Raw genomic sequence first — 26,263 nt, forward strand, 5'->3', positions numbered from 1 at the left:
AATGGTTCCATCCATCCTTTTTAGCTTATAGGTTCCTGAACCGATTTCGTCCCCGATTTCATATGGCCCTTCCCAGTTTGGCCCAAGTACCCCCACTCCGGGTTCTTGGGTGGCCGGGAAGACTCTTCTTAAGACCATATCCCCAATAGTGAATTTTCTGTTTTTAACTTTGGAGTTAAAATATTTGGTCACCTTCTTTTGATAAGCTGCCATTCGTATTTGTGACTCGTCCCGGAGTTCTTCAACTTGATCCACCTTTTCTTGTAATAAAGCTTGGTTTGTAGCTGGATCGTAAGTCGTTCTCCTGTGGGATGGGAATAACGTTTCTACCGGGACCATCGCTTCACAACTGTAGGCCATTGAGAAAGGCGAGTGACCGGTCGTGGTTTTGGGGGTCGTCCGGTAGGCCCATAACACTCTTGGCAACTCTTCGGGCCAGTTGTTTTTGCAGGCCAGCAGCTTTTTCTTTAGGGTGACCTTTAGAATTTTGTTGACTGCTTCTGCTTGTCTGTTTGTTTGCGGCCTTGCCACCGCGGAGAAGCTTTTTACGATTCCGTGTTGGTTGCAGAAGTCAGTGAACTCTTCCCAATCAAATTGCTTTCCATTGTCAGAGACTATTTTGTGAGGCAAGCCATATCGACACACTATGTTTTTGATAACAAAGTCTAGTGCTTTTTTAGCAGTTATAGTCTTCATGGGCTCGGCCTCCGTCCATTTGGTGAAGTAGTCTACTGCTACTATTGCATACTTTACTCCTCCCTTTCCTGTCGGCAGGGATCCAATAAGATCTATCCCCCAGACCGCGAAGTGCCAGGGGCTAGTCATCAGGGTGATCTCATTGGGAGGAGCTCTTGGTATGTTCACGAACCTTTGGCACGAATCACATTTTTGGACGTAGTCTATGCATTTCATTGTTGGCCAGAAGTATCCTTGTCTCAATATTTTCTTTGAGAGACTCGGTCCTCCTGTATGATCTCCACAGAACCCTTCGTGGACCTCTAGCATTATTTGCCTAGCTTCAGGGTCTGATACACACCTTAAATAAGGCAAGCTGAGTCCTCTTCGGTAGAGAATTTTATCCATCATTACATAACGATGAGCCTGATATTGGATCTTTCTGGACAGTGCCCTTTCTTGGGGCAACTCACCTTTTGTTATGTATTCTATGATGGGGACCATCCAGTTGGGTTCTTCCCCAATCGTTACTATGGCATCTTTTATTTTGATGCTTGGCTCTGCCAAGCGTTCCACGGGTACTACCCCCAGTCCTTCAATTTCACTGTCTGAAGCTAACTTAGCCAGGCAGTCTGCGTGAGCGTTCTTTTCCTGGGGGATTCTTTCTACTTTGTAGTCCGTGAACTCGTGGAGCAGTTCCCGGACTATTGTTACATATGCGGCCATTCGTTCGCCGCGCGTTTGATACTCTCCCGATATCTGGTTTACGACAAGTTGGGAGTCGCTGTAGACTTCTACTCTTTTGGCCCCCACGGCCTTTGCTAACCTCAGTCCTGCTATCAGGGCTTCATACTCGACTTCGTTATTTGAAGCCGAAACGTCGAACCGTAGGCCTGCCTGGAGTCAAAGTGCGGTTGGGGATATCATCGCAACCCCCGCTCCGGATCCGTTTTCGTTGGAGGCTCCGTCCACGAACACTCTCCATGTGGGGACCGATGGTACCGGCGCATTCGCAGTTGCCTCGGCTTCATTACATTCAGTGATGAAGTCCGCCAATGCTTGTCCCTTTATAGAGATGCGGGGTATGTAGTGTAAGTCGAATTGACTCAACTCCATCGCTCATTTGAGGAGCCTTCCGGACGCCTCTGGCTTTTGCAGGACTTGCCGGAGTGGGTGATTGGTCAACACCTTGATTGGGTGCGCTTGAAAATATGGCCTTAATTTTCTTGAGGCTATTAGGAGGCAGAAAACTAGTTTTTCGATGATGGGGTACCGTGTCTCCGCCCCTATCATGCGCTTGCTAACGTAGTACACGGGATGCTGAGTTTTCTCTTCTTCCCGGACTAAGGCCGTGCTGACTGCGTGCTCGGAGACGGCCAAATACAGGAACAGGTCTTCTCCGAGGACGGGTTTCGATAGGATTGGAGGCTTGGCCATGTGCTCTTTCAGCTTTTTGAATGCCTCCTCGCACTCGTCAGACCATTCAAACTTCTGGCACTTCTTCAATATGTTGAAGAAGGGAATGCACTTATCTGTAGACCGGGAGATAAAACGGCTTAGGGCAGCAACATTTCCAGTTAGGCTTTGCACGTCTTTATGCTTCTTGGGGGATGGCATGTTCAGGAGAGCCTGAATTTTTTCTGGGTTTGCCTCAATCCCCCTCTGGCTAACGATGAAGCCCAGGAACTTTCCTGATTTGACCCCAAATGTGCATTTCTTTGGGTTGAGCTTCATTCCGTATCTCCGGACTACCTCGAAACACTCTTCTAAGTCGTCTGCATGGCTATTGCACGCTTTAGACTTGACTAGCATGTCGTCTACGTACACCTCCATGTTTCGCCCCAAGAGGCCTTTGAACATCCGGTTGACCATTCTTTGGTAGGTCGCACCAGCGTTCTTTAGTCCGAAAGTCATGACCAGGTAGCAGTATACCCCCTTATCGGTACTGAAGCTAGTGCACTCTTGGTCCGCCGTGTGCATCTTTATTTGGTTGTACCCGGCGTACGCGTCCATGAAGGACAGTAACTTGAATCTGAAAGTGGCGTCTACCATCTGGTCGATCCTGGGCAGAGGGAAACAGTCCTTTGGGCAAGCTTTGTTTGGATCAGTGAAGTCTATACAAACTCGCTAGGTTTCGTTAGGCTTCGGCACCAGGACCGGATTGGCTAGCCATTCCTGGTAGTAAACGTCGCGGATCATACCGCTTGTTAAAAGCTTATCCACCTCTTTCTCTAGGGCCTCGACCTTTACTGTATCGAGGGGTCGTCGCTTTTGTTGGACTGGCGGCATGTTCAGGTTGACGTTGAGGACATGAGTGATGACGTGGGGACTTATGCCAGTCATGTCCTCTTGGTGCCATGCAAAAATGTCGATGGCGCCCTTCAGTGTCTTTATTATTTTTTCTTTTTCCTCCGGGTCTAGGCTTTTTCCTAGCCGGAGTACCTTGGTGGAGTCGAGGTCGCACACTGATATCTCCTCGACGTCCTCCATTGGTTCTACAATTTTCTCGGACCCCACGCGGGGATCCAATTCATCTTCTTCAGCTATTTCTGGCTCAATGGTTTCTCGGACCATCAGTACAGGCAGGTGGGTTGCTACGTTGTAACATTGCCTTGCCTCCCCCTGATTTCCTCTCACCATTCCTATCCCAGCTTCCTGAGTTGGGAACTTTGAACGTGCTCTGGGGGGTGTCCGGGCACAAGGTAACTGGAAGTCTTACTTTCCCCATCGGGATAAGTGTTGTTCCGTTGAACCCTGTGAGTTGGGAACCACTTGGTGAGAGGTCTCGATCTGTCAGGCCTATTGGGGGTCTCTATGACCAACGGGTCATGGTGGGGGAAACGCACAGTCTTGGCGTCTTCTTCCGTGAATGTGATGGGTTGATCCATCAGTCGGGGCCTTTGAGCAGGGAGTTGAGTAACCTCCCAAACCTCATTGTGCTTCACGGCCCCTGCGTACCGCTTTAGTTCTTTGCGGGTTGTTCCTCCGATATGGGGTCCTCCTGAGATCATGACCACTCTCCCATTAGGTCTGGGTGGCAGACCACAGGGATATGCTGGGCATCTCCAGTGGGAGCAATTGGAGCCAATACTCCTGTCGCACCCCATGGTGTTCCTTGTGGCAAAGCTCCAGTCGCCTGACCTGGGTTGAGATGAGGCAACCGATTCTTGATCCACTCGTAGAGGTGTCCTAATCGGATTAGGTTTTCGATCTCATCTTTGAGATTTTTGCACTCATTGGTACTGTGCCCAATGTCATTATGATACTCGCATCTTTTGTTGGGGTCCATCCGGGAACTATCCTTGTACAAGGGAGGTGGTCTCCGATAGTGTGTATTTTGCCTAGTAGCAAAGTACACACGCTCTTGGGAGTCTGTCAACTCCGTGTACTGGGTGTATTGGGGAGTGTACCCCCTTTTCTGTCGTTTTCCTCCGTCCAGGTGCTGCTTTTGGAGGACCTTTTACTCCTCGAGCCCTGGGAATGACCGGCCAGACTGGTAGTCAGAGCGGAGTGCGAGGGAGCTTGTCCATTTATCCCCGAGGGATTTCCAAAATGGGACGATGCGGGGGCCAAGGCTTGACCCTGGCTGTATCCGGGAGTAGCGGAGAATTGTATGCTGCTCATAGGTGGAGTTGCGGTCGGGACAGTACCCGACGGCTAGGCTCCGGGCATATACCCGGCTATCCCGGTGGGATAATATCCTCCATAGGCCACTATATGGACCTCTTCAAGATTGATGTATTTTTGGACTCTCTTCTGGAAGTCCTGAAGGTTTGTAGCTCCTTCTTGTTATAGTTCGTTCCATAATGGAGTCCCTGTACGAATGCCTGCCTGGAGAAGGGCAAGCTGTTGTCCGTCATCAACTTTCTTGGTCTTCGAGGCTTCCTCTCGGAACCTCTTTATATAATTCTTTAAGGTCTCCGTAGGTAGCTGCTTGATGTTAGTCAAGGCACTGACCTCCAGGTTAACCTTTCTTGCGGCAACAAACTGTCTCCGGAAGTTGGTCTGCAACTTATTCCAACAGCCTACGGATCCTGGCTCCAGTTTTTTGAACCATTCCTCCGCGGACCCGCTTAGAGTAAGCGGGAAGCACAGACTTTTTGCGTCATTGTTGACTCTCATGACCGTCATGACACGGTTGAACCGCGACAGGTGGTCGCTTGGATCGGAGTTCCCGGTATAAGCCGCCATTTCGGGCATCTTAAAGTTCTTGGGGAGCTCTGCCTCCAGGATGTGCTTAGCACATGGCTCCCGGTCCTCACAGTCTGAATTAGAGTCGTCGCCCTTTTGTCTCCGGGAGACTCGGGCGATATCTCTTCGGAGTATGGCGAGTTCCGCCATGATTCCTTCATTTAACGTTTCCATGGAGACCGCGGGCCCGTATTTCTTTTGGTCAAGGTGATCCCGGAGGTCACCTTGATTCCCATTGATTTGATTTCTCAAATCAACGGGAGGACATTTCTGTCCTCTTCTTCCTCTACCTCCGGGCTCCTGGTGCACGGAAACGCTTTTTCGGACCTCTCGATCCTGAGGGCCAAGACTCCTTTTTTGGAGTTTGCCCCTCTGCGGACCTTTCCCTTTCAGGAAATCTGAGCGGACCTTTCACGGATCCTGCGCCTTTTTCTTTTTCCCGGGAGTAGAAGTAGGGTTTTTCTTTTGGTTCCCTTCAGCGGGATACCTTATAGGGCTTGGTTCCCTAGATTTTTGCCGTTGGGTACTTGGTGAGGATTCCTCTAGTTCCTTTCCAAGTCCAGCAGACATGGCTTCTGGATGTACGTGGATGCCAGCTGCCTCCATGGCTTTTTGCATGGCCAGCATTACCTCTTGCATCTTTTGGTTTTGTGCTTTTTGGGCTGCGATCTCAGCTTCATGATCGACAACCTTTTGTCTTAGAAGCACCAACTCTGAGTAGCTACCGTCATCATAGGCGTACTCATCGAGGTTTCCCTCGTAATCATCATCAGGAACTCCTTTTTCTTCCTCGGAGCCCTCAGCTGCTCTTGAGGCTACGTCTTCCTCATTTGGATCTTGAGCATCTTCTAGAGGGCGAGGTTGGCGAGTGCTTCGAGTTTCCACCATTGTTGTAACGTAGTGTGTGTTTACAGAAGCTTTCTTCAGCTCTCAATGAAAGCACCAAAATGTTGACCGAGGTTTTCGGCAACCAATAAAATAATAAAAGATTAAAAAGCTGTAAGAAATTAAGAGAAGGATTTTTACGTGGTTGGGGCGTTAATGAGCCTTAGTCCACGAGTCTGTATATTTATGAGTGTATTTAATACAGAGAGAATGTTCTTGGTGAGTATCTACTCTTCTTGCACTTATGCAACCCAAAAATTCTCGACCCCATTAATGAGCTTTGAGGGGGTATTTATAGTGTTTTTGTGGGGTGATTCCTAGAATTATAGCACATGTATTTCTGTAGCTATCAATAAAGTTGGGTATTCCCAATGAATATACCATGGGTAATGCATGGTCAAATCCCTAGGTGCTGTAGGATTTTATGTGGATTGTCCTTATGGCCTTTTGACTGATGTGATTCTTCACAGTGTAGCCGTCATTAGACTTATGTGGTCATAGCCTTGTAGGTGCAGATCGGGGGTTGTGTCGTCAGACTTTATTGCGTGTGGCAGTTCCAACACGCTTCCTCCCATGCGGCATTAAATGCGAGATGACTGCTCAGTGGAAGCCTGACATCTCCCGGAGGTGCTTTATATCATTTAGGTCTCCGGGAGCATAGAGGACTTTGTATGCCTTCTCCGGGAGGAAGGTCCCGGATAACGCCTTTCTTTACAAAGACTTAGCCATTAATTTGAATGTTAAGGTCTTCGTGTCCACGTGTCCCTGTGTGGTTGGTCCACGTATATTGGGCAAAATCAGGGTCAACAGGTTTTATATTGCATTATATTATAGGTTGTGAGCTAATATTTAAGGTTTGACATATTTTGGTGTCGATTAGATTTGCAATAGGTATATCCATTCGCTAACTTTTCGTTATTATAATTAATTATCAATGCATGCTTAGTTGAGTTTGAATATCTTAAATATTCATCCGTAGTGAAGTAGGTTTTGCGAATACATGTACTGCGGTCGGATAGGTGGAGAAATTTTGTATTGTTTATGTTATTTTGTTTGTTCTGTGTTGTTATATTTGTTTTGTTTGTTACTTTAGGCACTTTTAAAATTTTTGGAAACGTCCAATTACAGCTGTTATGTTGCCGAAATTTCAATAGAATTAGAATAGATTTTAATAAAAAAAAATGTTAAAAGAAAAGTACATAACATAGTTAATTACTCGCTAGTTGTAAGAAATTAGGTGACATAACACATTTATATAAACTTTTCAATTATAAATGACAAACCAAACAAATGAATGGATTCACTTTAGAAAAAGTCATTCCAATTCTACCAACATTCCAATCAGCTAAACACTATACTAGTTAGTTAATTAAAATAACTTTTACAGCTTATACAACTTAATAATATGAACCAACCTAAAACAAGAATTTTAGTAATATATAAATTAATAATTTTAAGACAATAGAGGAAATTCATTAGTTTGTTTTGTTATTATTAATTAATATGTTTAGAAAAGTGATTATTTTTTTTTTTAATATCTTAATTAAAAAAATATGTAAAAATGTGATATTTTAGTTATGAGATGCTAAAAGGCAATCCTTCTTGGTATCACCATTAGTGTAATTAAGTAGCAGATCTCATATAACTTAAAAAAATATGATTTAGGAAATATAGCTAACCAATCGTAGGGTGCCACCTAGGAAATAAGTAGCAATGCTCTTTTTTTTTTGATGAAGTTGGGGGTGTTAGCACACCCCAGGAATATATTAAACGGAAAAAGATAATACAGAGTTCAAAACCATAAAAAAACAACAAGGCCTAAGAGGCCATAAAGCAAATTGAAAAACAGACAGTGGCAAAACATTAAACTAACTAACTGAAGAAAATTAGAAAAGGAAAAACAGACAGCTTGACATGCTGCCGTTGGTACCCCAGTAAATTAACTTGCATGTTTCTTCCATTCGACGTAGTCATTCAGCACTGATTTATCCAGTTCTGTGCTTCGAATGAGCCCAGTGACCCGAAACTGTCTCGCCCATTTGGCAATGTTATGAGCCATGAAGTTGCACTTCCGTGATACATGCCCAATCTCCCAGTTCTTAAAATTCCTGCAGAACTTGTGGAATCGTCTTCTGAGGTGAACTAAGTTGAAGTTGATCCCCCTTTCTGTCTCCATCGAGAAAGCATTGACAACATTAATGTTATCACATTGGAAGACGACATGTTCAATCTTCCTTTCCACCATTAGTTCAGCTGCGATACACGCCGCGTAAGCTTCACCTATCAAAGGGTTAGTGATGTGACGATTCTCAGATTTTATTGCAACTATTGTTCCTTGATCGTTTCGGACAATGGTTGCTGTAATTAGACAGTCACCATCAGACGCAATATCACAGTTGCAGCATAGCCAAGACGCGGGAGGGGGGCTCCAAGCACAGAAGTCCTCAATATCATTAGAGGCCACATACTTATGTTCCTGAATTTTACAATTGACACGAGAGATCAACTGCGAAATCTGACTTCAAGACTGGCCATGAACAATGGAGTTTCTCTCTCTCCAAATAGCTTCCACCACACACAGAGCAGCAATCAAGATGTCCTCAAAAGAGATGTTAGGGGGTCTGTTACAATCATCAAGGAACCACTCTTGCCACTGCTTCCAGTCCCCAATACTAACCCGATCCACTCTGATTCCCAAAGAAGAATTAAACCAGATGGCTTTAGCGATAGTACACTGCCATAACAAATGGAATATAGTCTCTTTCTCTTCGCCACACACAGGGCAATTGTCGTTAGTTATTTCCATAAAACCAGCAAGTTTGCCTCTGGTTTGGAAGGCATCTCTTTCCAATTGCCTCCAAAGCAGTTTCAGTCTAGGATGGAGTGTTGATTTCCAAATCCTTTTCCACCTATGCTCTGCCTAGATTACAGAGCCTCCTCCATTGACAATACGGCACGCTGATCTAATAGTGAACTCCCCACTTGAGTCACCAAGCCACAACCAGTCATCCTTAGTATCTTCTTCAGGGAGTTGTATATTGAGGATCGCTGTCGCATCTTCCCGTGCGAACCATCTTCTAATCATCTCCTCATTCCAACGAAGGTTATCATCCATGAATTGATTCACCCAAGCCACTCCATTAGTTGCATCCATGAGCGGGGTAGGACATCTATTTGCGGAAGGCACCCACGGGTCAAACCATATGGAAGTTTCTTTACCATTACCAATCTTTCTGCACACATGATCAGCTAGGAGGGATCTGGTTCTTAGAATAGCCTTCCAAAAACTTGAGTCCTTACTATTGGATACAGCATCAATGAAGTTACCATTCATCAAATATTTAGTCTGTATGGCTCTCCCCCAAATGCTTGAATTGTCGGTGAGAGCCTTCCAAGCCCACTTAAGGAGAAAAGCTGAGTTTATTGTTTCCAATCTCCTGAAACCGAGACCCGCTCTCAGTTTCGGTTGACAAAGAGAGCTCCACGCTATCATGTGGCAAGATCTTCTAGTTTCAGAATCACCCCACCAAAAATCCCGTAGTTCCTTGTCCACTTTCCTGACTATAGTTTTTGGAATTACATCCGAGGCTGCCACATAGGTAGCAATGGAAGATCCAACCGATTGGATGAGGCAAGCTCTACCCGCTTTGGATAAGAGTCTCGTTTTCCAGCCTTTTATTCTCTGCATCACCTTTTCCACAAGAAATTGGAGGTCTTTGGATCTTCACAAGGATCTGAATAAAGGCAATCCTAAATAAACAGAGTCACTTTTCAGCCTTTTCATGCCTAGGATGTTCAATACATCATCAGCCATTCTGTTGGGAACCCTTTGTGTGAAATGGACTGTAGACTTCTGATAATTAACCGCTTGTCCGGACCAGGCACAGTACTCTTCAATGCAGTTGAGAAAATTTTTTGCTTCCTTCACCGAGGCTTTTCCAAATAAAATAACATCCTCCGCGAACATTAGGTGCGTGATCGCTGGTCCATTTCTGGTGAATTTGAACCCAGCGATCTTTCCTTCCTCAGTTTTTGCCATGAGAAGTCTGGAGAGAACATCCGCGGCAATAATAAATAGAGCCAGAGATAGGGGGTCACCCCATTCTCTTAACTTCAATACACACCTGAACCCACTTGATGAAAGTATCGTCAAAATTCATATTCCGAACCACTTCCAAGATAAAACTCCAGCTCATTTTATCATAGGCTTTTTCCATGTCTAGCTTGATCATCATGAAGCCTTTTTTTCCTCGCTTCTTACTCATAGAGTGGACAATTTCTCTAGCAACCGCTGTATTTTCCGCAATTTGACGACCTTTTACGAAGGCAGTTTGGGCCGGGGAGATAATACACGGCAGGAGATTTCTTAGACGCAGAGCTAAGATCTTGGAGATGCATTTGTAGGCCACATTGCACAGTGCTATCGGTCTGTAATCATTCACCCCGGTTGGATAATCTTTCTTTGGAACTAACACAATGTTCGTGTTGTTTATAAACTGCGGAAGCTCAAAGTTCCTGAAGAAGTGAGTAGCCATATCGAACACATCCCTTCTAACCGTCGGCCAATGTTGGAGGTAGAACCCTGTGGACATTCCATCTGGCCCGGGAGCTCTATCTTGTCCCATAGATCGCATACACAATTCAATTTCCTCCTTCGCAGGGATAGAATTCAATTTTGCATTGTCTTGGGGCGAGATGTGACAATCATCAAGGCACCGTAACTTTGGGAGAGAAGCCGTTCTCTTGTCGATGAAGATATTGTTGAATTTCGTGGTGAACATTTCAGCAATATTTTTAGGATCTCTTTCCCATGTACCATCATCCGTCTTAAGTTCTTGAATGAAGTTTCTTCTTCTTCTGATTACAGTTGATGCCATGAAGAATTTGGTACAACTATCACCCTATTGCAGCCATTTAACTCTTGACTTCTGCCTCCAGAAAATCTCTTCTCTTGCAAGAGCCTCCTTCAACTTGTCCCTCGCACTATACAGTTCTTCCACCTCCACATCATCCCTGCTCTCTAGTTGATGTAACAAGGATCTAGCTTCACTCACCTGGTGCCCGAGCATTTTGAAATGGACTTTGTTCCAAATTGACAGTTGATCTCTTGTTTTCTTCAGTTTACGGTAGAAGTTGAGCATCGGATTGTGATGGAGTCTGTCCTTCCAAGCATTCTTAACAACCCAAAAGCATTTCGGGTCGCGCCCCCACATTAGTTCATACTCGAACTGCGTTCTTCGGCAATTGACACCTCCATCGATGTCAAGGAGGATAGGACGGTGGTCCGAAGTAGCCGAACTAAGTACTTGTGTAATGGCATTCGGGTGCAACATTCTCCAGTCTATCGAAGCCAAAGCTCTATCTAGGCGGGCTCTTTTCAGGCGGCAAGCTCCCCCGGTGCTATTCGATTTTTGAAACCAAGTGAATTTCCCACCATGGGAGACCAGATCAACCACTCCAGTTCTTGCAACCATCCGGCGTAGATCAAAGGAGTATCTAGCCGCGTTCCTCCAATTTGAGTAGTTAAGATTTTCATGGTCCGCAAGGGTGCCATTAAGATCGCCAATAAGCACATAAGGATGCGTTGTATTCAGGAGTAAATCACCAATTCCATTCCAAAAAGCTTCTTTACCAGAAAAGTTAGGAGGACAATATATCCCCAGCAAATTCCAAGGAGTACCAGGTGGGTCGGATTCGATAATCACGTTTATTAGATTCTTATCTCCACTTTGAACCACACATTTAATTCCATTTCGCCAATATAGACCGAAGCCCCCTGCTAAGCCAATAGGGGGGATATAAACACCTTCAATGAAATGTAACTTCAGACACAGTCTATGGAATTTTTCCTCGATCAATCTAGTTTCAGACAGGATAATCACATTGGGATGGGCTTGACGGACCAACGCCGTAAGTTGTCGAACTACCACGAAATTCCCGAGACCGCGAGAGTTCCAAGCCAAAATCTTCATTGGGTATCTGGAGACTTTTGAGGGCAAGTCTCCGTAGCCCCAAAGCAAAAAACCTGCTGCGTTGTTTCCTTTTGGTCATTGTCACAGGTAGCACTTAACTGAGGGTGTTGATTATCAAGTTCAGATATCTCTTCGATCACACAATTACTGGGAGCGTTTATGTTTTTCTCAATAACCACAAAATGATTTTGAAGATCAATTGCTAGCTCCACAGAGGCAGTGTTCCATGGGTTAGAGTAGTGTTTACCAACCTTTTTCTGCTTTCGGTTGCTGCCTTCCCTTTTGAGACGAATCGTTCTTGCTGCGAGTGGAGATGGGTCCTTCACCGGTCTTCCTCGTTTCCTTGTAGTAGTAGGCTCTTGAGGCTTTGGAACTGGGCTTGTACCTTTTCTTGGCCGTCCTCTTTTCCTATGACTCTGTTTAATTTCATATGATCCTGGCGAGAAGTCTCCCTCAATCTCAAGCATAGGCGAGTCCACTTTTTCTTCACAGTTGTGGATGACATCATGTTTGTTTGGAGAGAAAGCCTCATACTCACGCTTCTCAGGTAACATAAGGAAACCATCAGTTGAATTTCTTTTCCTCGGACCATGCTCAGCCTCATAGCACCTTATTTCTTCGATGTCGAGTATGGGGTTGAACAAAGTAGGTTCACGGTGGTACTTGTCAATTGTTTTTGCTCCCAACAATTGATCAAAGGCAATTTCCCAACATTCTTTGGAAGGCCAATCAATGAGATGGGCCTGGGTTCCTAAAAGGTTTTGTTGGTCAGGGCCCAATTTAGTTGAATTTGCTTTTTTAATTATCACTCTTGGGCTTTTCACACTCGGACCAGAAATGTTTTGGGCCTCCACCTTCTTTGGCCCATGACAAATGGACTTGCCAACAGTAGATATCTGTTCTCCAACGGCTAGTTTAGTTGACTCATCTATTTTTTCTTCATTTGTTGTGTCTTCCACCAAGAGCCCTTTGTCTTTTGTTGCAAAACGGGAGGTTGAGCCAGACCGCATGCTTCCGTTGTTGACAGGCATGGCCTCTGGACTACTGCAGGTTGGTACATCTTTATGCTGCATTGTCTCCTTTAACTCCAAAGAAGGAAATTCAGGAAGTATCTTTTCCACTACCAGGTTTGTAGTGTTCTCAAAAGGAGTAACTTCACCTATCCCCGGCAGATGAATCGCTGGGAACCGGTTCAGCACTACTTCTTCGGCGTCGACTCTGGTTTCCACCACCGTCTCCACTTGACGCCTTTTGCCTGGATATTGATTCCGGAGTTCTCGCATATCCGCGGCTTCAATCTGCAAACTTATTTTTTGATTCTGTAGGAGATGTCTCACTTTCTCATCCTTCGCTGCCTGCTGATTAACTATCCACTCATTGAACCAGTTAGGAATAGGGGGTGGAAAGGCGATTTTTCCTTTGCCTCTTCAGCCATCCAATTCCCAAACATAGGAAAGAAGCTTCCTTTATCATCTTTTATCACTGTTGGTTTCTTAAAACAAAACCTATGTTCATGTGTCATGAGACCACACTTGTAACAAATTTTGGGTAGCTTTTCGTATTGGTATTGTAACCACAGATCTTTGATGCCTGGACGTCTTAGGAAGAATCCCGAGAATAGAGGTTTGGATAAATCTACCGTGGCTCTGAATCGTAGAGTGCCCATACCGAAGGATCCTCTTTCAAAGTTTTTTTCAATAAACCGGGGAAGCTCATAAACCGATGAAACTTTTCCAGCCAACTCTTGGAGGTTTGTTTTGTTCCAGTAAAATGGGGGAATACTCTTCAGACGAACCCAGATTGGGGTATGGTCAAATGAGACCTCCTCAGGTGTGAGCCATGAAGGCCATGGCATAAGAACCAGTAAGTATCCACACACCAGCCATGGCCTTCGCAGTAGGACATTTTCAGCATCAAAACTAGTTCTGAAAGAGAACTGAAGAAGTCCGTCGTCACGTTCCTTCCAGCTCCAGCCTGAGATGGATGCCCAAGCATTCTTCAGGGAGCCTTGTATTGCCTTCTTCCCAAGTCTGGTGTGACAAAATAATTTCCCCAAAATAATCTTGCATGGTTCATTTGGGGGGTCAACCTCACCAGGATGGAGATCCAATGTGATGTCATTTACACTAACCTGGACTGAATCTTCAAAAAGTTCGTTTAGAGAGGGGTCAGCCATTCTCTTGAACTCCTAACAAGTCGGACTGCACACAACTAATGAAATAGAGAGCTAAAAAACCATAGCAGAATACTGGGACAATGGTGAGCTAATGAATAAGCACTCTAGCTCCCATACTCTTCCAACGGAAGTTATACTCTAGAGAGAGCAAAAGACTGGGTTGTGTATTCTTTTTTTTTTTTTACCCATAACAAGCTGATATATAGTAGCAATGCTCTTTAGTTATAATTATGTGATACTAGACATTAAAGTTATCATTTAAAAAAAAAAGACGCAAAGTAGATTTTTGTTAAAAATTAATTAATATTTTAATGAGAATTTAAACGTGGTAAAAAATAATTGAAATATTATTTCAAGTATCACGTACAACTGATTATTTTTTATTATTATTATTATCCTATTTTTTTTTTAAAAAAAAAAAAAGTCAAAATCGTACACATTAGAGTTATCATTTTTATATTATTATTATATATTTTTTAAAAAAAAATCCAAAAAATTAAGATTATATATTGTATTATTATTACTATAATTTGAGTTTTATGGAGTTATTTTTGTATTTTTTATAGAATTAAAATTAAAAAATGAGAGAATTAAGGAGAAAAGAGAAAAATAGTTTTAAAACAATTTTATATGAATTAAAAATTAAAAAATGAGAAAATTAAAGAGAGAAAAGAAGCATAGCTTTAAAGCAATTTTAGAGTATCATGTCACCGCTTTATGTTTCTGCTTTATATATATATATAAAAATTTAGATTATATATATTGCTTGATATTTTATGTATGTACGTAATTTACGATTAATTATATGATTTAAGTTTTAATATTTTTTTAGAATTTATTTTTTATTTTCTAACTTTTATAAAATATTTTATATTTTTATAGAAAATTAAAATAATAGTAAAATATTAGTTTGTAGATTTATACTTTTTTATAGAAAAATTATTAAAAAAATAGTAAAATATTAATTTGTAGATTTATGCTTTAATAAAATATTGAAATTGAGAGAATTAAGGAGAGAAGACAAAAATAATTTTAGAGTGATTTTAGAATGACATGGACAACTTTATACTTTTCCTTAATAATTTTTAGCTGTAGTTGTTTTAAAATGATTTATTTTTTATTTTTTAAATTAATTATTTTTTTATTTGTTTTTAGATATCAATTTATATAGATTAATGAAATTGTGTAACTTATATAATGTGTTTACGTGCACAATCCACCAAAAAAAAAATGAGTTTTGAGATTAGCTGCCAGCTTATAAAACTTTTGAAAATTTTGCAGAACTTAACTCTTATATATAAAATATAAAGTTCTGTAATATTTTTTTTAATATTAGTAGGACTTGTAATTATACTGCTCGTGATGATGTGGTTAAGTGGACTTTCACACACCAAATGCTTGGTTTATCCTAGTTTCCTCCTTATTGGCAACCTATTTTGTAACTGTCTTTTCAATTTATGATAAGTATGCTCTTACTTAAAAAAAATAATAATAAAATTTTAAATAATCATATATTATTAAACAATTTGACTTTTCGAAAAGAAAACTATTTTATATTTTAGAAGAAGAAAAACTGCTAAACGATATAGAGATGAAAGAAAAACACTTTCTTTGTCTACATTTATGATAACTATAAATGGAGATAGAAATGAAAGCGCCATTGGCCATGAAAGCGTTAGTCTTCTAGTTTGGGCTTCTTTGATGCGCTTTGTGGAGAGACGGCTGGTTGTTGTTTGGAGAGGTAGCTAAAGAGGAAAGCTTGAAATTTATCATTATAAGAGCGATTTTAGAGTGGTTATCAATTCGATCAACGGTTTGGATGTTCGTTGGGGAATTGAAAATTACTTTAATTTTTGTTTAAGACTCTCTCGGCTGTTTGATGGTTGTAATTTTTCTTTTGTTAGCAAAGGTTGTAACTTTATGGTTGGCCAAATGGATTTTTACGAACTACCGGTTTGGTAGGTTGAGTGAATCGTTTATCTCGAACAACATTCTATGTAACGACAGGGCCAGCCCAAGTATTGAACAGCTTGGGCCATTGCACAAGGCCCTCATTTTTTTAAGGCCCAATTTTTTTTTTTAAAAGAAAAGGCCTATTTTTTTTTTCCTATTATATACACATAAATAAAAAATTTATAATTGAAAATTTATGAATAAATCTTAAAAAAAAGTTAGTATAAAATTGTAGTTTTAATGTACATGGTTTTTTTTTTCTTTTTTTTTTTTTAAGTCCAATTTTAAAATTTTGAACGAGGTCCCAAAATGCTTAGACCGGCCCTGTGTAACGACCTGAATCGTCTATCCTGAACAACATTCTATGTAACGACCGTTTGGTCTAATTTGCTATTTATAAACGTTTTTACTTTAAAAAAAAAAAATCGGAGCCTCCTACAGTCCTGCTAAAGTGAAAGAGAAGTAGAGGCCACCGCACCGCACCGACTGATGATCAAGTCAGAATAGTACCAAGGTTCTTGGAACGAGGATTTTCTACTTCGTTAATCAAATGTTGAGTACGAGAGATATGATATTAATATGAGACCTCACTTCATAATCATATGATTCACAACAACCACCATCATATTGCTTCTCTCTCACGAAAATGCAAAACCTTAAACCAGCTCAAGCAGATCCATGCCCATCTTCTCAAATCGTCTTCCCCGGAAAACCCTTTTGCCCTTGCCTCTGTGCTTTCTGCTGCCGCTACCTCCGGCCACGCTTCTTTCTTTTCCTACGCTCGTTCAATCTTCGACCATCTTCGCCATCGAAGAAACGTCTTTATGTACAACTCTATGATCAGAGGGTTCGTTGGAATGCGTGCGCCGCTGGATTCTGTTTTATGCTATTTGGACATGTTGGCTCATGGGCTTGCTGCTAATCACTATACATTTCCGCCATTGATGAAAGCTTGTACGATTCTCGTAGCCCCGGGTTCGAAGCTAGTTATTGGTCGTTTGGTTCATGCCCATGTTGTTAAATTTGGTTTTCGTGAGGATCCTTTTGTGAATAGCGCTCTTATTGAGTTTTACTCTTCGGTTTATGAAATGGAACTTGCTCGGTTTTTGTTCGACAAATGTCCTAAGAAAGATGTCGTTTTGTGGACGACGATGATTGATGGATATGGGAGAATGGGTGACGTTAAGAAAGCGCGTGAGTTGTTTGATGAAATGCCTGAGAGAAATGCTGTATCTTGGAGTGCCATAATGGCTGCTTATTCTCGTTTGAATAACTTCAAAGAGGTCCTCTGTTTATTTGGGAAAATGCAAGAAGCAGCTATTAGGCCTAATGAATCTGTTCTTGTTACAGTTCTTACTGCTTCTGCTCGTCTTGGTGCTGTAACACAAGGACTATGGATCCACTCCTATGCCAAGAGGAACAAGCTCAGCTCGAATCGGATCCTGGCCACAGCTTTGGTTGATTTGTATTCAAAATGTGGCTTACTAGAGTCAGCTTTAGCAGTTTTTGAGGGAATTTCCAGTAAGGATGCAGAAGCTTGGAATGCTATGATTACTGGCCTCTCCTTAAATGGGAATGCAAGGAAGTCACTTGATTTTTTTGAAAAAATGACTGTAGATGGGATTCAACCTACAGAGACCACATTCATTGCTGTTCTTACTGCATGTACGCATGCACAAATGGTTAATGAGGGCCTTAAATTGTTCAACGAAATGAGCACCATCTATGGAGTAAAACCTCAGGGGGAGCACTATGCATGTGTTGTTGACCTTCTGGCTAGAGCAGGAATGGTAGAAGAAGCTGAAAAGTTCTTAGAAGAGAAGATGGGGGGACTGGCTGGGTGGGATGCAAATGTTTGGGGAGCTTTAATTGGTGCTTGCAGAGTTTATGGGAAGGTTGAAGTTGGCAACCGTATTTGGAAAAAGCTAGCTGATATGGGAATTTCTGATTATGGTACTCATGTACTTTCTTATAATATGTATAGAGAAGCTGGTTGGGATATGCAGGCAAAGAGAGTCAGAAAAGTGATTTCAAAAGCTGGAATGTTGAAGAAACCAGGATGCAGTGTGATAGAGGTAAATGGTGTGGTTGAAGAGTTCCTTGCTGGTGATCAATGCCATCCCCAAGCACATGAAGTATTTAAGTTACTTGATTCTTTTTTCAAAATAATTTATTTGGAGGATGTAATGTCACGCGATTTTTCCTTGGATAATTTATAGTCACAAAGTACAATTGTTTGCTCAGCAAGCGTTTTGGGTTGATACTGCACAAAATATTTGCATAAACAGCATTTTATGCCAATTTTTCTGTAGCCAATAGGAAGTATAAACTTGACTTATAAGCACAGTTGTTATGGGATAACTAATATGATATCTATTTCATTCATTGTATGAAATAAACTGAAACAAGGAACCAAACGCTGCATGAGGGGGAACCAACAAAATCACTTCTACATCCATTTAAATCTTCAAGTTTATACCTTTGTAAATTTGTAATTTATTGTCCGGTTTGAGCTTAAATCCTCAGATTTATTTTTGGACATCTTCCCAAAAGACCTCATTCCAATAGATTTAAAATCCTTCTCATTTTTAGCTAATGAGAAACTTAAGTTGTACACCCAACAACCTTAACCCAACCATTTCGAATTTTCCAAGAAAATCAGTAGAACGTCTATAATTCAAAAAGTAACTTCCTAATATTTATTGTGCTCGCCAATACCCCAATGCGAGATATAAGCTCAAAGCTTAGCCTGAGATGCAATGGCATCACCACTGGGGCTGCTGAAGTAACAAAGTAGAACGCAATGGTAAGCAGATGAAGCATGATCTTTTCACTTATAGTAATTATGTGAACAAAAAATTATTCATTTTACAATTTCAGCTTCAAACTACAAGAATATTGTATCCTATAAAAACTCGGTAATATTTTTCTTACTCACTAAATCCCTATGGCTTGCTATATGTGTAGCCAGGGCTCATCCATTATTAGTTGTACGACGGCAATGTCCTGCCCTGGTTACTAGGTATAAGTATGATGCTCTCAAGTTTCAGGAGCACTGTTTCGCATGGAAATCCTCTGCTTTTATCAAACCAGTGATGAGATGTTTGAGTCTTCGAGCGCCAGGACCTGGCTTGAGTTTTGTGGTATTTGCTATGATGTAGTCTAGGACACTCACATTCGTATTTCCTTTCAACCATCCACCAGGTACATACCCATCAGCATTGCAACCTAAAAGCTCATTATCAATTTTGTCTAGAACTGTTTCGTTCCTGCCAAACTTCCTCGCAAAGGGGGCGTTGCTAGCTACCATCTTCTGAAAGTCATTGGTAGTTAGGAAATGAGGGTGTTGCTTAGGTGGAGTGTCCCACGATATGAAGTGGAGGTCATGGTTTACAGTCGTGTTCCGAAACTCCTCTGCATTACAGATGACTGTGTGGAAATAACCTTCAGGTGAAGAAAGAAAGTTGGCATAATACATAAGAACTATTCTTGGAAGGTTGTCCCACCCCCACACGCAAAAATCAATAAAAGGGCGAGAGAGCATCATCCAAGCAGAACCTGAACAAATCATCAAGCATGATTCAATAAACAAGAAGTATATGAACTAGCTTATTTAAAGTTCATCGAAATTCATTTCCTTGGCCTAATTTAGAGTTGGAATACTGAGCAGATGGGTCAATTCTGACTAGTAACAAACTTCAGAGTCAACTAAAATCTTCTGGTTATGCAATGTATCAAAGTATTTACCAGTAAGGCAGTACAAGAAATAACATGCGGCAAATTTAAATGCTTCTGTAAAAGGCATTGCAAGATACAAAAATGTAAAATTACAAGCAATTGATATGATCAAAGCTGAATTATATTTTGTATAGAATATAGGAAAACACCATCTTTAAACCAAAAATAAAATGTGTGTTCCACTATGTTATGCTTTGTTCACCTTAACCATGTTCTGAACTCTACCCATGAAATAACTATGTCTACCTTGCATTGTTACCAAAATAAAGGGAAAAAAAGGTACATTCAAAGTGCAGGAAACAGAAAATGTCACCTGTAAACAGCTTATAAGCAGTCGGCACACTCCTCTTCTCCGGCACCCAAAATACATCTGACTTGTGCAAGCTATACAAGCCTGGATCAATTATAACAGGTCTAGCTCTATGAGACCTGAAAGTAGCTCCAATTAATATAACACATTCATTTGCAGCCTTGTAGTTTGAACACATATAGTGCAACGTAAAATAATACATGATTATAACTTACTCTTTCCAGCCAATATCACTCGTATGCTCAAGAAAATTAAGGTTTCTAGGAATTGTTGACAATGTATGAAGCAGATCTGCGTTACAGGAAATAAACGCACAAAATTATGGAATTAGAAGTTAACCATTTGTTCTTAATCATTGAATTTACCTACCTACTCATCTATTCAACCAAAATCTATGGACCATTACAATGAGAAATCTACTGGGCAAAACAAGAATGACATCACTAAAATAAATAGAAAGAAATGAAAAAAGAAAAGGAAAAATAGAAAGAGAGGCACACCCACTTCTCTCACTTTTCCTTTAGGAAATAAAAATACTATAAACGACAAGAGCAAGAATGTCAAATTAAGCCAAATGCTCCAATAGAAAGAGATGAGTTGTTTAAACTAGCTAGACACTTGTCAAACCAGTGAGGAGACTAATAAACAATTCATTCAAACACAGGTAGTAACTAGTAACCAAAATTGGTAACAGAGTTAACTAAGTTTAAACTCAAAAAACCAATCAATGCAAGCCTCAATTGCAATAAAAAAGTAAAACCCAGTTCTTTCTTACATTAGATTAAGCACATAAGCAAAATGCCATCATTTCCCAGATCAAGTGGACCAAGCAATCTATATTTAGAAACTGAAATTAAAAAGAAAAAAAATAAAGAAAGAAAACTAAAGTTTGTACCATCTTGGGTCACCAAAGGGTAGTCAGAAGCACTTAGATTGATAAACCAATCCCAGTCTCCACCTTCTCTTAACAAAATAGAAGCAGCATGTAGCGTATTGGTCACCATTGTTGGCCCTCGATAGGTCACCAAATTAGCCCTCACAATCATCCTAACGTTACCCAGCTTAGCAAAAAGCGGTTCTTTTCTCACAAACTCAGCCAAGTCCAACCTCTCCTCGGCCGAGGCCTCGAGGTCTAAGTGCACAACATACTGGTTTCTAGGGTGGTACAGTGCTTTCAGGGTCCTTTTCAAGCTCCTCCCATCCCCCATAGAGCCTGAGATCAAGTAAGCCAACCTTGGTATTGGGTCTTTGGAAGTATCAGAAATCCTAAGCTTGGATTCAACAAAACGAGGGACCTCTTTCTTGACAGGGGTCTTGTACAATTTTGAGGAAGACGAGCTGAAAGAAGTGAAAACTGTAATAAACACAAGTAGAGTAGATAACAAAAGAGAGAGTACTAATGGTAGAAACCACTTCTTCTTCTTTTGCTGCTTGTTGATCTCCATTAGAAAGCAAAAAAAAAAAAAACACTGTATTACTTAAGGATCGGATATCAATCTACATTGAACAACATAGAGAACTAAAAAAAGCAATAGAGATCAAAAATGGGCTCTTGGGAATGCTCTAATGAAAGATCTATCTATTTCTTTTATTGGGTTTTTTTTTTAAATTTCTCTTGTTCTTTTTTCCATTTTTTTTGGGCATAAAAAATGGAAGGTCACGGAATGAATGTATCAACTGCTGTAATTATTAGCTCACTTGTTTTTGGCTTAGTGGGGTGTGATTCAGAGAGGGTGAATGTGACTGCACATAAAGTAAAGAAAGTAGCATTTGAGAGATACACATAAAGATTGTGGTTTATATATGCCTGTTTACACATCTAATATTTTATTATGCAAAAGAATAACAAAGACATAAAGAATTAATTTTTCAGTAATAAAAAAGAAAAGAATGGTTTTTTAATTTTTTTTTTTTTCGAAAAGTGTGTCGTTTCGTTTGGATACTCTATATTTATACCAATTATAACACAAAAAAAAAAAAATAATAATAATTTACCACATAAATATCTAAGTTTAACTTTCAATTGTAAATAAATATTTAAGTTTAATTTTTGACGGTAATAATACTTAAGTTATATTTTTGGAACTCTATAGATACCGAATTGTTATCCACGTGTCATTTTCTTATTGGTATATTTTAATTAATTTTTTTTTAAAAAAATAAAAATTTAATGATTTGGACCAATTAAGAATTGCCACGTGGCAATTTACTTAACAATTAACAGTCAGGTACCTACAAAAGTTCCAGAATTATAACTTAGGTATTTATTTACAACTAAGAATTAAACTTAGGTATTTATGCCGCAAATTACTCTAACAAAAAACATAAAAGAAAGATTTTTTTTTTTTTTAATAAGAGTATAGTTCATTGGATCATATTGGATTTGGACCCAACTGATCCAATCCAATTATTTATTGGATATTAAATTTTATCATTCGATCCAATCTAATCGAATTGAGTCATTTGATCCGATCCGATTCAATGGATGTATTGAATTGGATCGGTTCCAATTTTTGGATACATTGACTGGTTTTTTGTTGGATTGGATTGCATCCATCCAATCTATGTTAGCTACCACTTAAGTTAATTTCATTAAAAAGAAAAAGGGGCTTTTTTAATAATATACCTAAAATTAATTTTATTTATAAAAATACCTTTAAGAAAATTATTTGCGCAAATACCGATGTGCCACGTCAGCATACATACCGAAATTCAAAATAATTACCGAAAATAAAAAAATTGAAAAAATCTCGTTTCCAGTAATTTTTGTTTTTTGGGAGTTTTTAAGAAAGTAACCATTTAGTTGCTTTTGATATGAATAAGATATCAATTAGTTACTTTTTTTCATTAAAATATTTATTTTAGAATTTTACACATATATAAATAATAAAATAATTATTTTAATATATGAGAAATATTTATTTTTCTCTCCGAAAAAAGACTACTAATATTAAAAGTAACTTATTTGTTTCTTTTTTATATTTTATTAATAAAAAATAATAAAATTTTAAACTTAATAATATTCAACGTATTAAGTAATATCATAAATTATTGTAAATTTTTTTATTATATTGTATTTAAAGTTACCATATAGTATACTAATAAAATACTATGTGGTAACATTTTTAAATAAAATGAAAAAAAAAAAGAAAACATTTTAGTAACCTATAAAATCGGCTACTTATTTAAGATATGTTTATGTTATTTTTAATAACTTTTCATATTAACTTTAACTATATTTAATAAATTAGTAAATTGCAATCAAATATAAAAAGTTACCATTTGGTAATAAAATATTTGGTGATTCTATAATGCACCCCCTTAAAATGGATGTATTGATGCACCCTCTACTTATTTCGGCCTCCAAAAAAAAAATTTAGTCTAATTTTCTTCATATTCATATACGTTATAACTATTTGAGATATCCTACAAAATTTAAGATATTCGGAATAATTTACAATATAGAAAACAATGTTCAAACAGTCTATTTTACACACGTATAAAATAAAATAGTCACGCGTGCAATACACTACTTGAACGCAATTTTCAGCGTGTTAAACTTTTCCGAATTTCTTAAAATTTTGCAGGATGTTTTAAATAAGTATAATTTACATGAGCATGAGAAAAAATTTGACTAAAAAATTATTTCGGATACTAAAACAGATAGGATGTTTTAAGGGGGTGCATTATAAAATTTCCCTAAAATATTTATATATATAAAAAGTTATCATTAAAGTTATTAGTATAGTAATATATAGGTATTTATTATTTTGAAACATAACTTATTTATGGGTTAAATAAAAAAAAACTTATTTTATAGTGGTTAAATTACTATTTCTTATTCATATAAATAATTTTAAAAATATATTGAAATTTATAACATATAAGCTTAAAATGAATATAAAAATTTAGGAAAATTCTACAATGCACCCCCTTAAAATAGATATATTGATGCACTCCTATATGTATTAGCATCCGAAATAATTTTTTAGTCAAATTTTTTCTCATGGTCATGTACGTTATAGTTATTTAAGACATCCTGCAAAATTTTAAGAAATTTGGAAAAGTTTAACACGCCGAAAATTATGTTCAAACAGTGTGTTGCACGCGTGACTATTTTATTTTATACGCGTGTAAAATAGACTGTTTGAACATTATTTTCTATATTGTAAATTATTCTGAATTTTTTAAAATTTTGTAGGATATCTTAAATAGCTATAACGTACATGAATATGAAAAAAAATTAGACTAAAAAATTTTTCTGGATGCCGAAATAAGTTAAGGGTGCATCAGTACATCCCTTTTAAGGGGTGCATTGTAGAATCACCCAAAAATTTATATAGTATTAGAAAATTAAAAATTAAAAAAATATATAAAAGAGAGAGAGAGAGAGAGAGAGAGAGAGAGAGAGAGAGAGAGAGAGAGAGAGAGATAATTTCATTTCATTAAAAGAAAAAGATAAAAGACAACTCTCTTCTCAAAAAGAAAAAATAAAGACAAAAAAGATTAATAAATAAATAAATCAATGATGAGAAGAAAAATAAACAGAGTCTGAAAAAATAAAATAAAAAAAAAAGAATAAATAGAGAGATGCTAACTCTTAATGGCTAGGTGGTGGGTAGCAAAAATAAAAAAATTGAGTTTCGGTACACTTTTACCGATTTATTGGAAAGAATTCAGGTATTGATATCAATAAAATATTTGAGCACATTTTCCTAAACATTTTCAAAAGTATATATTGTGATGTAATTATCTCAAAGAAAAATATATACAAAAAAAAATATAATTTAAAATTTAATAATCCAACATATATAATAAACACTAGTTTAGTCCAACCTAATTCTCATCATCTCATAATAAAACTGTTAAAATATAAATTTATTCAATAAGTATTGACAATTTTATTAGCGTTTAGGAAAATGAGAATTGATATTTTAAATCTAAGGTTTTCTTTCTTTAATCTTATGGGTTAAATGTATATTAAATCAAGTAATATATATGTTTAAATGAATATATTAAATATATAAAATTATAAATGTATTTTAAAAATATATAAATATAATTGAATGACTATTGGATTATAATTGGATCGGTTTGGTCGATTATCCATTGGATCAGATGTTCGATCCAACAACTGATCCGATCTAATTGATTTTTAAAATTTACATCCGATCCGATTCAATTATAATTAGATATCCAATTTTGGGCTGAGATTAGATCAATCAGTTGTAATTAAATTGGATGAATTTCGGTATACCCCTTTTTAGATTTAAGTCCAACAATGTACTAAGTATGAGTGGGTGTCTCAATTTAAGGCCACCAAGGAGCCATCCATATATATATTAGAGCGGGACTAATTGGCCAGGTAAGGAATCATGATGTCCTTTCTTGGTGGACCCAATCTGATTACTTTAGTCTTTTTCTTTCACTATTGCCACTCTCCTCACTTTCTATGATATCAATCTTGGTTATTCAGCCCTTGGATTAAAAGATGGGTGAGTGATCCAAGGGCTTCTAAAATCTATTATTGACATCAATGGTATGATCACCGGACCCTATTGCCCTAATGGGCATCTTCCTATTTGTAAAATTTACACATTTTTGCAACAATGATTCATTGGGTATTTGGATTGAAAAGTCAACATGAAGCTTATATTTTTTTTTTTCAACAATATCAACTTCCTATTCCCACCACCTCCAAAAATATATATATATATATATATATAGATTTGTATGATAGTATAATACAAAAGAAAATATTATATTATCATATAATATAGATTTCTCATGATTTCTATACTATGATTTTATACCTCATGATTTCTCATGTTCTAATCAATAAGTATAGATTTTGTAGATTCATAGAATGAAAAAAAAACTCTCTTTATATTGTATCTCTCTCTTCACATTGTATAAATAATTTGGAGATCTCTCATTTTAATTAAAAGTATAGATTGGGATTACTCATCTATTTGGTGGCTCGTAATTGATATCAATAAATGGCATTGTGATATACTTTTTTTCTGTCTTTTTATTCCTTCACTCAATAAATGTCATTCCTAATTCTGAAAATAAAGTTTCATTTCTTTCAAGTTATTTTCATGCAAATTGCAAAGCATTAAAAAGTATTATGAATTTATATTATATTTCATTACAAATTATTATTTATTTCAATCCCAACTATTGATTTCCCCATTAAATCATATATAGGGACCAATTAATTATGTTCATTATCATTACAAGATCCTCATGTCTTATCCAGATGTTTATATTGATAAATTTTACATGGGAGCTTAGAACGGATAGATTTCTTTTTCAGCAAAATGATAGTTTTTAATTTATTGTTAGGTAATTTGCACATTG

The 26,263-nt window shown here is 38.4% G+C and overlaps 3 protein-coding genes across 3 annotated transcripts; 1 reads left to right on the plus strand and 2 right to left on the minus strand.

The window, feature by feature from the left end:
* Positions 1-13,089: 13,089 nt before the first annotated feature.
* LOC115695022 (uncharacterized) lies at positions 13,090-13,899 on the minus strand. The gene has a single exon (XM_030622121.1). It carries the CDS (start codon positions 13,897-13,899, stop codon positions 13,090-13,092), a length of 810 nt encoding a protein of 269 aa, XP_030477981.1.
* Positions 13,900-16,275: 2,376 nt separating this feature from the next.
* LOC115725124 (pentatricopeptide repeat-containing protein At5g66520) lies at positions 16,276-18,137 on the plus strand. Its single transcript, XM_030654554.2, has one exon. The coding sequence runs from the start codon at positions 16,455-16,457 to the stop codon at positions 18,069-18,071; it is 1,617 nt and encodes a 538-aa protein (XP_030510414.1). The 5' UTR covers positions 16,276-16,454; the 3' UTR covers positions 18,072-18,137.
* A 522-nt stretch (positions 18,138-18,659) lies between these two features.
* On the minus strand, positions 18,660-21,715 carry LOC115725125 (beta-glucuronosyltransferase GlcAT14B). The gene is made up of 4 exons (XM_030654555.2): positions 20,796-21,715; positions 20,116-20,191; positions 19,904-20,019; positions 18,660-19,410 (listed from the first exon to the last, which is right to left on the minus strand). Exons 1-4 carry the CDS (start codon positions 21,343-21,345, stop codon positions 18,899-18,901), a joined length of 1,254 nt encoding a protein of 417 aa, XP_030510415.1. The 5' UTR covers positions 21,346-21,715; the 3' UTR covers positions 18,660-18,898.
* Between the last annotated feature and the right edge of the window lie 4,548 nt (positions 21,716-26,263).

The sequence above is a fragment of the Cannabis sativa genome, chromosome 6 (assembly GCF_029168945.1).
Source record: "Cannabis sativa cultivar Pink pepper isolate KNU-18-1 chromosome 6, ASM2916894v1, whole genome shotgun sequence".
Classification (NCBI taxonomy): Eukaryota; Viridiplantae; Streptophyta; class Magnoliopsida; order Rosales; family Cannabaceae; genus Cannabis; species Cannabis sativa.

Excerpts from the sequence above, each read along its gene's own strand:
- LOC115695022 (XM_030622121.1), bottom strand. The coding sequence starts at position 13,899 with ATGGCTGACCCCTCTCTAAACGAACTTTTTGAAGATTCAGTCCAGGTT.
- LOC115725124 (XM_030654554.2), top strand. The coding sequence starts at position 16,455 with ATGATTCACAACAACCACCATCATATTGCTTCTCTCTCACGAAAATGC.
- LOC115725125 (XM_030654555.2), bottom strand. The coding sequence starts at position 21,345 with ATGGAGATCAACAAGCAGCAAAAGAAGAAGAAGTGGTTTCTACCATTA. Across the intron at positions 20,192-20,795 it reads CCCTTTGGTGACCCAAGATG|ATCTGCTTCATACATTGTCA; the intron begins GTACAAACTTTA and ends CCTGTAACGCAG. Across the intron at positions 19,411-19,903 it reads TGCTTATAAGCTGTTTACAG|GTTCTGCTTGGATGATGCTC; the intron begins GTGACATTTTCT and ends TGATTTGTTCAG.